We start from the raw sequence: 13,799 nt of genomic DNA, 5'->3' as shown, positions 1-13,799 counted from the left end.
AGAAGCTGAAATCTGGATATTGAGTTGGATATTGAGCTTCACAGCTTCGGTGCAAAGAGAGTGGGATCGAGCTCCCTCTTGTCTCTCTATAAAAAACATGCAGGTGATGTTGTCAGTCATGATCCTGATGTTTTGGTTTTTGATGAAGGGGGAGGAATTGGAGGCAAGCGTTGCACACTGCTCGGAGTTCTGGAAGGTTTATGTGTAAAGAAGCTTCGGTAGGGGACCAAAGTCCCTGAGTGGTATGATACCCTATGTGTGCTCCCCAGCCAGTGAGGGGTGTGTCTATAGTAATTATAATGAAGGGGGAGTCCTGTAGGAATGAGACTCCGGATCAGAGATTGTGTGGAAGGGTCCATCACATGAGTGAGTCCTTGACTTTGGTAGGGATAGACAGAAGTCTGTTTAGACCGTGTACGTTTGGCCTGTAGACAGTGGTCATCCAGCCGTGGAAGCACCGCATGTAGAGGCATGTTTCTCTGACCACAGAAGTACAAGAGACCATATGGCCCAGAAGTTGCAGGCAGTCTCAGGCAGTGACCTGAGGGCTGTTCTGCAACTTGGCGATCAGATTTCTTATGGTGTTGAATCTGTCGAGTGGGAGAGATGTGAGTTCCGTTAATGAATCGAGGTGTGCACCTATGAACTCCAGTTGTTGGGTAGGAATCAATGTGGCCGGGCCATGCCTGGCTGTTTGGGGAGGCACAGCCTCCCCTAACCGGCCCTCCACACAATTTCAGAAACCCGATGTGGCCCTCAGGCCAAAAAGTTTGCCCGCCCCTGTTCTAGTCGATGGTGTATGGATGCCTAGGGACCTGAATGTCGCTCTGGAATCCTTCATGGTATGCAACACTTTGTTGGTCTTTGTGGCAAATAATTTGTCTCCATCGAAGGGGAGATCTTCCACAGGTATTCTGAATCTCATGTGGGAAAGAAGATGTAAACCATGAGGCTCAACGCATCACGACTGCTGTCGCAGAGCCCCTCAGAGACTACAGGTTTGAATTGTTGTCTCTTGTCCTCAAGAATATCGGTAATAAAGTCCATGAGTTTCCTGTCGTTTCTGTGGTAACATTTGGCCAATAGGGCCATGTAATTAGCCACCCTGAATTGTAGTGTGCATGACACACTTTCTGACTGAGTAGGTCCAACCTTTTACTGTCTTTGTCAAAAGGGGTGAACAGGAGATGCTGTTTGTTCCTTTGGTTAGCTGCTTCAACTACCAGCAAATTGGGTGCTCAGTGTATGAAAAGGAACTCCGAGCCCTCGGAAGGGACATAGTATTTCCGGTCTGCTCACTTGCAGGTAGGGGTTATAGTGGCTGGTGTTTGCTAGATATTCTTGGCAGGGTCCATTAATAGGAGGGCAATCTTAGATGCACTGGAAGGTTGCAGGATGTTGGGCAGCTCACGCTGATTTTTGGGTACTTCCTCCAGGGTAATCTTAAATTCATTAGCCACTCTTTCGAAGAGATCCTGAAAATAAGAAAAATCCTCCGCTGTTGTTGGAGGTGGGGATGACAGGTTAATGCTGTTTGGAAAGGTGTCAGAAGCCTCTTCTTCTGCATGCAGCATTGCAGGCTGTTCCTGTACTTCAGTCACAGATGTATGCACATGTTCAAGAGGAGATGTGGTGTCACCTCTTCTGGGGCTGTGTCGGCCACCATGGTATTTCCTGTATGATCCCCAGGGGCCCCAGTAACGCCACTGTCTGGGGAATGGCACGGGTGGTCCCATCCATGGGTGTGCATACCAGGGTGGTAGGTCCTTGGAGTATGAAGACCTTGAATCTCCTGTGTCCCCTGCTGACTGGGGTCTGGAGTTGGGAGGAATGGTATGGTGAAAAACCTCCCTGAACATCGGCATCCTCATAACTAGAGAAGTGAGAGGGAATAGGAGATAGCTGTCGGGGCCGTGTTGAGAGGTCTGGTGAAGGATCAGTATCAAGCAGGGGGGACTGTAGGGTCGGTAACACCAGTAAAACCCCTGAATGAAGCAACTGCGGTGCTGCAGTGTTTGCAGCCAGTGCATTCTGTTAGCTGCAATTGCGGTGTCTTGGGGTTGGGTGGTGCCGAATGCCACTGTGCCATAGAGGCAGGCATAGGGACGTGAGGTGCCAGTGCCGCAGTAGCAACCACACTAGGCTGTGACACAAGCAGGCTCAGTTGAGGCGGCACTGGGTCTTTCACGGTGCTGCATGAGAAGAGGCAACTTTAAGCCTGAAGCCTTGGTGTGCCTCAGAAGCAGCCGGGGTACGTGCGGTGCCAGAGGTGCCCGGCACTTCATATGTGCTGAGCCGTGGAGTGGTTGGCACTGAGGAGACAGACCCGCTCGAAGATCGTTTGGGAAGCGGTAAGTCTTTGTGAGGCGAGGCACGTGGTCAGTTTTTTGCTGTTTTTTTAATCTTTTGCTGACCTAGGAGGGCTTTGTCTCGATGAGGAAACTGCATCCGGGTCGGAGGCAGGTCCGAGGGACTTCTCCATTAATATTAGCTTGAGCCTGAGGTCTCTGTCTTTTCGTGCCCTAGCTTTTAATTTACTACAGTGGATACATTTCTGGGGGACGTTGGACTCCCCCAAGCAGCCAACACATTGAGAGTGGCCATCTGAAATAGGGATGGCGTCTCTGCATGCAGTGCAGCACGTAAAACCTGGTGAGCCAGTCATATTATGAACTAACTGACAAGAAAAACAGGAAGGAAGAAAAAAATGGATTTTTTTTTGGTTAGTTTTTTTTTTGAGGGACTGGGAAAGGAAAAATAAAACTTATCTAACTAAATACATGGTAAAAATGTGTAAAACTAACTAGACTAGCTAAAAGCAAAGAAGTTTTTCACTGACTGCTGAGCTCCGTCTCAGGCTGGGGATGGTAGAGAAGGAATTGAGGAGACCGGCCGCGCACGCGTGCTATTGAGACATGGCAGGTGCGTGAGGCAGGCACTGCACATGCATGGCCTATGCGAGTACTGCTGTAAAAATCTCTGAGCGAAGGCGCACCCACAGGGACACTCATCTCGAAGAAGAACGGGCTCTTCAATCTAGTAGAGAAAGGTAAAACACAATCCAATGGCTGAAAGTTGAAACTAGAGAAAATTTAGACTGAAAACAAGGTGTAAATGTTTGACTGCAAGAGTAATTAACCATTGGAACAACTTACTGAGTATTATGGTGGATTCTCCATCACTGACCATTTTAAAATCAAGATTGGATGTTTTCCTAAAAGATCTGCTCTAGGAATTATTTTGGGGCAGATCTACAGCAGTGGTTCCTTCTGGCTTTGATATCTATTGATCTATGAAGTAAGACATTTTTCTCAACGTATATTTCCTGAGATAATATTTTAATTAATCTTTCCAAAAAACCTGATATGTCTATGTTATCAATATTAAGACTAACGACCATCAATTAGTGGCATCTTTTCTCCACAGATCTTACTGTGCTCTACCAACTTCACTCATTTATTATACACTGTTTATACACTAGCATCATTTCACCACTGAAATACAGCGTCCTCTGGATAGAACTTGGCAGCTGTTTAACAGCTAATAGCAACACTACACAACAGCTTAGGAGAGGAAATGGAGAATACTGAATCTAACTTCAGTCGTAATTTAAGGAGGTAGATTACAGTCATCCAAGCTGGAATCTGGCCAGAACACAGAAACTCATACAAACCCTTGCAAAAAGTTTCAGGGGAATTTTTAACCGCCATAAGAGCTTGGGATCTAAATTTAGTATCTCACCTAAAAGAGCCCTTAGTACTGAGTTGGGGCACCGGTGCACATCTCAGTCAAGCAGAGGAAGCATGCTAAATCATTAACATTTCTGGCAACATCTAAATCTCAGCAGTCCCTCTGAACATAAAGCTCCAATTCTAAGCGGAAGAGAATGGACAGTCCGTAAGGGGAACACTAAGCAATTATCCCTTATCAGAATGTTTAGACCTATCAGTATTTTGATCCATTACATTTGCAGGACCCACTCGTGGTGAAAAATGTAGTAAAGCAGATGATTCCTTACTGGCAAGAAACTCCACTCTTGAGTCTTTGGGTCATATTTTTCCACCACGTCAATAGGTGACTGCTGACTGCCAAAGCCTCCAATCACTAGCAGAACCTCGTTAGCCCCTGTAGAAAAAAAAGACCAGAGTCAAGTTAATTCCTCTGCCACCAAAGGGTCACTTTTAAAGAAGCTTTTGGATCCATCCTGGAGGGATGGTCTGTGCCAGGAATGATGGGGCACAGCTGCCTCTTTAACTGAATATTGCTGTCACTGCTCTGTCTCCCTCCCCGCTCCAGACAGACAATATTCAGCCTTCCCCACACCTCAAAGCGGCTGGTGGACGGTGCATGCTCTTCCTAGCTTATTCTCACAAGAATTGTTCTCCTTTCTCATCATCTAAGCTACCCCTCAGATGCAGGCCAGAGAGAGCACCCTCCCTCATTCACCATTTCACTGTGAATGCCCTATACCCTCCTCATGCAACCACAGTTGCTGCTGTACCTATCTAGCTACCCCACTGAAGCACAGTGGGAGACCTATCCTGAAGGAAGGAAGCAAGTCAGCTACAAAATATTCATAATTAAAGGTAGAAGGGATGATTTGGGGGAAGAACTATTTTCTGAAAATATTAAAATCCAAATAAAGTCATTTTCAAGTGACCATGAAGTTAATTGTGTTGAATATTTCTCCTATAAAGGAAAGAAAAGAATTCAGTGCCCTTTTTGCTTCTTTATCATGCATAAGGAAGGCCTGAAAGGATTTTTCCTGCCTGTTCTGTTTAGCTTAGAAATATCAAGAATATCACGTTTCCTCTTCCATTTTTTCTGGAGGTCTCTTGGAGGCCCAGACTACTGGAATGGGAGCCTGTTAAGCCCCTACTTAAAGGGGAGCAGTGCTGGATCTTTAACAAGGAAGCTTATTTTCTCTCCAATGTTTGTCAGGAGTTTAAGTAAATAAATACATCAAAGAACAGTGTAATTGTTTCAAAATATGTTCCCCCACTCAGTTGCCCAGTTTCACCTCCTTGCTACTCATAAGATCATCATCCTACTACTTCCCCAGTTTTCCATAATACTGCCAAGTAAAACAGGAATAGCCAAGCCCTGAAAAGAAAAAATCCTAAATATTCTGCCTAATCCTTCCTTCTACATCAAAGAGAAGGAAAAAAAAATCAAACTATTTCTTTCCTTTGCAGTCACCTTAAAACTATGTAAACAAGCAAATGATTTTGAACCATGTATTATATCCCAAAGCTCCACAGAGCTCTATCTCGTTTCTGTCTGATTTTCGTTTTTGTTGCCCTCCGCTGGACTCTCTCCAATTTTTCCACATCCTTCTTGTAGTGTGGGGCCCAAAACTGGACACAGTACTCCAGATGAGGCCTCACCAATGTCGAATAGAGCGGCACAATCACGTCATAGAATCACAGAGTCATAGAATCATAGAACATTAGAGTTGGAAGAGACCTCAGGAAGTCATCTAGTCCAAAGCCCCTCTCAAAGCAGGACCAACCCCAACTAAATCATCCCAGCCATGGCTTTGTCAAGCCAGGCCTTAAAAACCTCTAAGGATGGAGATTCCACCACCTCCCTAGGTAACCATTCCAGTGCTTCACCACCCTCCTAGTGAAATAGTGTTTCCTAATATCCAATCTAGACCTCCCCCACTGCAACTTGAGACCATTGCTTGTTGTTCTGTCATCTGCCACCACTGAAAACAGCCTCGCTCCATCCTCTTTGGAACCCCCTTCAGGTAGTTGAAGGCTGCTATCAAATCCCCCCTCATTCTTCTCTTCCACAGACTAAATAAGCCCAGTCCCCTCAGCCTCTCCTCACAAGTCATGTGCCCCAGCCCCCTAATAATTTTTGTTGCCCTCCACTGCATTCTCTCCAATTTGTCCACATCCTTTCTGTAGTGGAGGGCCCAAAACTGGACACGATACTCCAGATGTGGCCTCACCAGTGCCGAATAGAACGGAATAATCCCTTCCCTCCATCTCCTAGCAATGCTCCTACTAATGCAGCCCAATATGCCATTAGCCTTCTTGGCAACAAGGGCACAGTGTTGACTCATATCCAGCTTCTCGTCCACTGTAATCCCCAGGTCCTTGTCTGCAGAACTGCAGCTTAGCCAGTCAGTCCCCAGCCTGTAGCAGTGTATGGGATTTCTTCCGTCCTAAGTGCAGGACTCTGCACTTGTCCTTGTTGAACCTCATCAGATTTCTTTTGGCCCAATCCTCCAATTTGTCTAGGTCACTCTGGACCCTATCCCTACCCTTCAACGTATCTACTTCTACTTCTCCCCACATCTTTGTGTCATCTGCAAACTTGCTGAGGGTGCAATCCATCCCATCATCCAGATCATTAATGAAGATACTGAACAAACCTGACCCCTGGAGCACTCCGCTTGATACCAGCTGCCAACTAGACATCGCGCCATTGATCACTATCCATTGAGCCCGACGATCTAGCCAGCTTTCTATCCACCTTATAGTCCATTCATCCAAGCCATACTTTTTTAACTTGCTGGCAAGAATACTGTGGGAGACCATATAAAAACTTTGCTAAAGTCAAGGTATATCACGTCCACCGTTTCCCCCATATCCGCAGAGCCAGTTATCTCATCATAGAAGGCAATCAGGTTAGTCAGGCATGACTTGCCCTTGGTGAATCCATGTTAACTGTTCCTGATCACCTTTCTCTCCTCCAAGTGCTTCAAAATGGATTCCTCGAGGACCTGCTCCATGATGTTTCCGGGGATTGAAGTTCCCCAGAATCTCCTCCTTCTCTTTTTAAAAGATTTGCGCTACATTTGCCTTTTTCCAATTGTCCAGGACCTCTCCAATTGCCACAAGTTTTCAAAGATAATGGCCAATGGCTCTGCAATCACATCAGCCAACTCCCTCAGCATCCTCGGATGCATTAGATCTGTACCCATGGACTTGTGCATGTCCAGCTTTTCTAAATAGTCCTTCACCTGTTCTTTCACTTCTGAGGGCTGCTCACCTCCTCCCCATACTGTGCTGCCCAGTGCAGCAGTCTGGGAGCTGACCTTGTCTGTGAAGACCGAGGCAAAAATAAAGCATTGAGTACTTCAGCTTTTTCCACAGCATCTGTCACTAGGTTGCCTCCCCCATTCAGTGAGGGTCCCACACTTTCCCTGGCCACCTTCTTGTTGCTAACATACCTGTAGAAACCCTTCTTGTTACCCTTCATATCCCTTGCTAGCTGCAATTCCAATTGTGCTTTGGCCTTCCTGATTACACCCCGTATGCTCGAGTAATATTTTTATACTCCTCCCTAGTCATCTGTCCAAGTTTCCAGTTTTTGTAAGCTTCCTTTCTGTGTTTAAGCTCCCTGAAGATTTGTCTGTTAAGTCAAGCTGGTTGCCCACCATATTTGCTATTCTTTCTGCACATCAGAACACAAGGACACACATTCTGTCCTTCTGATATATTTGTATCCTGGTATTCCTGTGTCCCACTGATTATCCTCATTCCACCAAGTTTCTCTGATGCCTATTGTATCAATATCCTCATTTAATATGAGGCACTCTAGTTCACCCTTATTATTATTTAGACTTCTAGCATTTGTATATAAGCACTTAAAAAAAATTGTCACTTTTTAGCTGTCTGCCTTACATGATGTAATTGAATGGGAACCTTATGACTGTTTCTCATCAGATCCCACCCGCATTTTATCATCTTCCATCCTCTTCTCCTTACTAGGACGTAGCGAATCTCCAGTAATAGATCCTCCCCTAAGGGATGTCTCTGTCCGAACCATGCGCTCTTCCGCACCTGTCCGCTTTCCCCCAGCCCTTAGTTTAAAAACTGCTCTACGATATTTTTAATTACGATCTTTTTAAGTCTAATTTTAATTTTAGCAATCTGGTTCCATTTTGGTTTAGGTGGAGCCTATCCTTCCTGTATAGGCTCCCCTTTCCCAATGGTGCCCCAGTTCCTAATACATCTAAACCCCTCCTCCATATACCATCATCTCATCCATGCATTGAGACCCTGCAGTTCTGTCTGTGCATGGAACTGGAAGCATTTCAGAGAATACTATCTTGGAGGTCCTGGACTTCACTCTCTTACCTAGCAGCCTAAATTTGGCCTCCAGGACCTCTCTCCTATCCTTCCCTATGTCATTGGTACCTACATGTAATACGACCACCGGCTCCCCCCAGCACTACACATAAGTCTATCTAGATGTGTCAAGAGATCCACAACCTTCACACCAGGCATGCAAGTCACCATGTGGTTCTTCCGGTCATCACAAACCCAGCTATCTATGTTTCTAATGACTGAATCCCACATAACTATTACCTGTCTCTTCTTAATAACTGGAGTTCCCTCCCATGGAGAGGTCCTCGGTGGAAGAGGATACCATGACATCATCCAGAAGGAGGGTCCCAACTATGGGATCATTTCTTTCTGCTCCAGTTGGATGTTCTCCTTCCCTGAGACTTTTATCCTCCTCAACCATGCTAACCCACCAGTCAGTGCTTGTTTCTCAGGCCCAGAAGCAGCACTCCACCGTCTTCAGCTGCTCTGTGAATGCCACCAACAACCAGGAATTCTTTTTCGCTATGTCCCTCAGCTATATCCCCGGTTGTTATGATACTTCTCGTGGGTCTGCAAATACAGGAGAATCAACTGTCCTGTATTTGCAATGTTCATGAGAATAGTGCAGAGCTCTGTGGGCACCATGCTCCTGTCAGAGATGGTGACACCGAAAAGTGTTGCATGTGTTTGTGACTTTTTTTTTTTTATTATTATGGATATGGATGGCATTATGGGATGGAGACGGTTGCATGCTGAGAACATAAGTCCCTGGCTGAGTCATTTCTATCCCACAACATACTGCAAAAATTTCCCAAAAGTTATCCCAGTGTGTCACATACTGGACAGTGGTATGTGGCACACTGGGATAACTTCCTGTGGTGCAGTCACTTTGCATCAGTACAAGCACTCCTGGTCAGTACACGCAGCATCGACACAAGCAATCAAGCATACACGTGCCCATGCAGATAATTAACCAGTGGAGCAATTTACCTAGGGATGTGGTGGATTCTCCAGTACTTGAAGTCTTTAAACCAAGATTAGAATGTCTTTTACTGAAAGATCTGATGATCTTATAGACTCAAGATGATGATGAGTCTAAAAGATCTGTTCTGGCTCATCTAGAAGTTACTGGGCTGAATACAGGGTTAACTGGGTGAAATTCTATGGTCTGTGTGTTATGCAGGAGGTCAGACTAGATTATAATAGTTCCTTCGTGGGAGTTGTCAAGAGAGATGAAAGGCATTTTTCCCCTGCAAAAGGACTGGCATGCTGCTTCTGCAGGCCAAGAGCAACTGACCTCTAACTACATTGCAATCAACTGAGCTCAACTACGCAGACCTGTCAGAAAGGCAGATCATACCTTCAAGCAAGAATGGGGCTTGCTAAAGCACGTGTCAAAGAGAGGCAAAGGGCTTATTTTTGCTCTTTAACACTGAGGTATCTCTCCACTTCCTACCTCCCTGGTGTTTTTAATGATCCTGGTAAAGGGGTAGAAAGAAACTATCCCACCACGTTGGGATACAGTCTAGAAGCGTGGACAACTCTGCGGGACAACAACTTGTCACTAAAGCACAGGACCGGAAGTTAAGGCGATCTGGTCTCTATTCCCAGCTCTGCCACAAATTTACTGTTTGTTCTGAGTCAAATCACTTCCATTCTCTCTCTCTGTTTCCCTCTCTGTACAATGGGAATATTACTTGTTTCCCAAAGGGTTGTGAGAGTTAGTATCTGTGAAGCACTGAGATCATCAGTCAGAAGGCACTAGACAGCATCTAAATACAATACCTGGCAATGTCCCAGAGAATCTCCTGAGTGTCCTTTCCTTTGTTGCTCACCTAGACGTGCTCTGGTCCTGGGTCCCTGCATCTGACTCCGGAGCTCAGGCCTTAGGTGGAATTTCTTAGCTTCATCTACAAGGTCTCTGCACTGCAAACTGCACCGTATAAAAGGCTGGGGGAAAACATGCATATGTTGTATGTTTGATTTGTTTTAAATTCCCTAGAAACAATCATATTAGAACCAGTTCCACTGGATTTAAATGACATTAAAACTCTGACTTGCATGATGACCTACTGGCAACAGAGAAAGGCTGCAAGTGCTACAGATGAAAAAAGGCCAAAAACCTGCACAGTGCCAGATACTGCAGGGCTCCCTAACTGTGGAAGAACAAACAAGACTGAGTAAATTACCAAACTAAGATAAACCAATTTAAGCAATATTTAAACCAGTTCAACTACGTCTGTGCTGGGGATTGGCATCAGGGTAATAAAATTAGTTTTAGATCAATTTCATTACACCAGTGAAACCATTCTAATGTAGTCTGTTGCAGGAAATTCTGCCCTGCTCGGTGAGGGTAACACAAATAGGCATCTCCAGCTGGATAAGGATAATGCTATGACTTTCTGTGACCTTCGAGACTTCTGCAGCGTCCAGTGCTGGCTCAGGGGCTGCCCAAGACGGGAAGCCCCTGGGCCAGCAGCAGCAGTTTGGGTGTGTGGGAGGGGACTCAGGGCTGGGGCTTGGAGTGCAGGGCGGCGCTTACCTCGGGCAGGGGGCTCCCCTGCTGCCACCGGCATGTCCCTACAGCTCCTAGGCAGAGGGGCCAGGGGGCTCTGCACGCTGCCCATGCCCACAGGCACGGCACCTTGGGGTTCCCGGCTAATGGGAACTGCGGAGCCAGCACTTGTGGCGGGAGCAGCATGCAGAGCCCCCCTGGCTGCCCCTCCTCCTAGGAGCTGCAGGGACATGCTAGTCGGAGCCAGGAGCCCGCCAGCCCCGCCAACCCTCCCCACCCTGCACAGGTCCTGGGCAACATGCCACCCACCTGCTCCCCCCCAGAGCCCACAGCACCCCCAGACCGCGCCCCCACAGCTCCCTGCCCCAAGTTTTAGTTAGGGATATATAGTAAAAGTCATGGACGGGTCACGTGACCGATCCATGAATTTTACTAAAAATACCTGTGACTAAAATGTAGCCTTAATTATAGGCCATCAGTGAAAGGAAACAGTGTGGAAAGCGTCCCCAATGTGTTCTATTGAGATATTTTGGGGACTGAACTATGGGATGTAAAGGAATAATGATATGGACTTTTAACCTCTCTATATCACAGGATCACTGTGCTGTTTATACCTCAGTGTCTATGACATCTGTGATGTAGCGGGGGGTAAGAAGCGGCATGCGCACGTACTGCAGCAGCTCTGGCAAGGAGTCCTCCCGTTCCTTTTTTGAGTGTTTCACCCAATTTATAACTGCCTCAAAAACAGGTTCTTCAGAATCCACCTAAAAAGAAAAAGCACTGATCAGACTTCAGAGCGTTGTTCCAGTGACTGGATTTGGGATAAGCAATAACTTTCCAGCTTGTTGACTCTGCTTCTCAGATAGCAAAAAGGCTGAATTCTTAAGCAACGGTTTATCATGAGAGTTTCTAAGAATGATATTTACAAATGATCACCAAGAAATTCTCTTTGATTTTTCCTATTTAAAGTGCCACCCAATTGTTCTCTTTTATATCATCACCACCTCTCCCAATAGCTTTCTGGAACTTTCCATAGCCATTAGAATTTACTCATTGTGCTCCCATTAACTCTCTGCAGCCCCTATTCAAATGCCCAAACGCTAACCTCTAATACCAGAGGCTCCGGCTTTCTTGGTCCATTTCTCCACACTTGAAGAAACCAACCTTCAAATACCCACCTCCTCCCAGAGATATTTATCGACTCTGGAAAGCTGAAATCTGTTGCAGAGAGCCCTGAGCACTTTGGCTAGGCTCTGAAAATACACATTGTTTGACCGTAGGTAATTCCAGGGCACACTAAAAGTGCAACCACTGAGGAGAAAGCTCATAAGTAATTAAGGTTTCAGCAAATCACTAGGGTTGGGCAAGAATCAGCAATGGAATATGAGTACCCACCTTACTGCCAGCATGACTAGTGATTTCATTCCAGTCATACAGGAAAGCCAGCTCCACTTCCTATGCTTTGGATTCTGCATCTCAAATGGGTTTTGCTTCAGAAGTAAGGGCAGTTCAGATGTTAGGTAGATGTAGGGGTCTGGTAAAACCTCACAGGTTTCAGCCACAAGATGATTGCCCAGCCAAACCAAGTGAGCATATCAGCAAACCCTTGGAGGATGGGGTAGGTTTAAAGATGAGGCAAAGCTCTTACCAGGAGAGCTCAGAGAGCAGAGCCCCAGAGATAAGGGGGCAGTTCTACATACAGAAACTCACTCTGAAACATAAAGTATACAGCCACGATCAGTCACTTCCGTTTAAACTATATCTGAAGTTAATTTTCTTCCTTTCAGTACTATACTTAGTGGGCTTGATCAAGAACACAGCACAAAATCTAAACATACCAAATGCATTAATTGATACTCTGAGAGCATCCTTGAAACACATAAGCAAGCAGAAGTGATCATGCCCTTCTCTGTTAATACCTGAACAGCAGATCCCTATACCTAACAAGTCTGCAGCTAAAATCCCACTTTAGAGACAGGAGAAGCTGCTGTAAACCCCAGGAATTTGAACAACACCAGCTTCATTTCCTCCCCAGTGTAATGTTTATAGCATACTCACTGAAATAATGGCAGAGGCATATCTGAATGTTACAGGATCTTTAACTCTGTGAAAACAAGTGATATTGCCACTTTTATAGTGTCCCCATGTGTGACATTGCACTCTCTAGGATTTTATAAAAATATGCTAATGAGTGTGAATATAATGTAACTGGAATATGCTTCATGCAAAAGGTCTCTTGTAAGGTATCATTACAAAGCTTATAATCTACTGAGTGTGGTCATCCTATTTGTATAAATGTATGACTCTTGTATCTGAAACTAGAAATATGAATTATAACTCTGAGGTCCTATTGTATTTATGCAAAGTGTGGGCCATTAATGGTGGTTTGGAATCTTGATGGCTCCCATTAACCAGGAAAACTGACTGTAGATGGATCTGTTTACTTGTAAGTCTTCCTGTATACTGTGTGCTGGCAAGAGGGTAATGAAGTCTTACAGTGACATGTGATCATGTCACCTGAACTGGAATCCATCTTTAACCTGGTGCTTTTCCATTGAGAAGAGGGGTGGGAACCCAGAGGGTCAAAGGATTCCCACCTTATGCAAAAGATATATAAGTGAATGGAACAGAACAAATGGGGCGGCCATCATGAGAAATCCCCTAGCTACCACCTGAGCTGGAACAAGGGCTTTACCAGGGGAAAAGATTGTGCCCAGACTAGGAAGGCATCCAGTCTGTGAAAGAAACTTATTGAAACATCTGAGGGTGAGATCTTATATGTATTCAGTGTACTAGACTTAGACTTGCGTGTTTTATTTTATTTTGCTTGCTAATTCACTTTGTTCTGTCTGTTACTACTTGGAACCACTTAAATCCTACTTTCTGTATTTAATAAAATCACTTTTTACTTATTAACCCAGAGTATGTATTAATACCTGGGGGGGCAAACAGCTGTGCATCTCTCTCTATCAGTGTCATAGAGGGCGAACAATTTAGGAGTTTACCCTGTATAAGCTTTATACAAGGTAAAAAACGGATTTATTTGGGGTTTGAACCCATTGGGAGTTGGGCATCTGAGTGTTAAAGACAGGAATACTTCTTAAGTTGCTTTCAGTTAAGTCTGCAGCTTTGGGGCACATGGCTCAGACCCTGGGTCTGTGTTGGAGCAGACTGACGTGTATGGCTCAGCAAGACAGGGGTGTTGGAGTCCCAAGCTG

General features: G+C 45.4%; 1 protein-coding gene across 1 annotated transcript in view; it reads right to left on the bottom strand.

Moving 5' to 3' along the window:
* KLHL12 (kelch like family member 12) overlaps nucleotides 1–13,799 on the bottom strand; it is a 101,094-nt gene that overhangs the window by 46,900 nt on the left and 40,395 nt on the right. Inside the window, exons 4-6 of the mRNA XM_084610915.1 lie at nucleotides 11,196–11,345; nucleotides 9,902–10,016; nucleotides 4,019–4,125 (exon numbers count right to left, since the gene is read on the bottom strand). Of these exons, the coding sequence (XP_084467041.1) occupies nucleotides 4,019–4,125; nucleotides 9,902–10,016; nucleotides 11,196–11,345 (372 nt within the window). The remainder of the gene's footprint in view (nucleotides 1–4,018; nucleotides 4,126–9,901; nucleotides 10,017–11,195; nucleotides 11,346–13,799) is intronic.

Source organism: Lepidochelys olivacea (genome assembly GCF_965140295.1).
Source record: "Lepidochelys olivacea isolate rLepOli2 genome assembly, chromosome: 21".
In the NCBI taxonomy this organism is placed as follows: domain Eukaryota; kingdom Metazoa; phylum Chordata; order Testudines; family Cheloniidae; genus Lepidochelys; species Lepidochelys olivacea.
The sequence above is the reverse complement of the archived record's forward strand: the minus strand, read 5'-3'. Positions and strand labels throughout refer to the sequence as shown.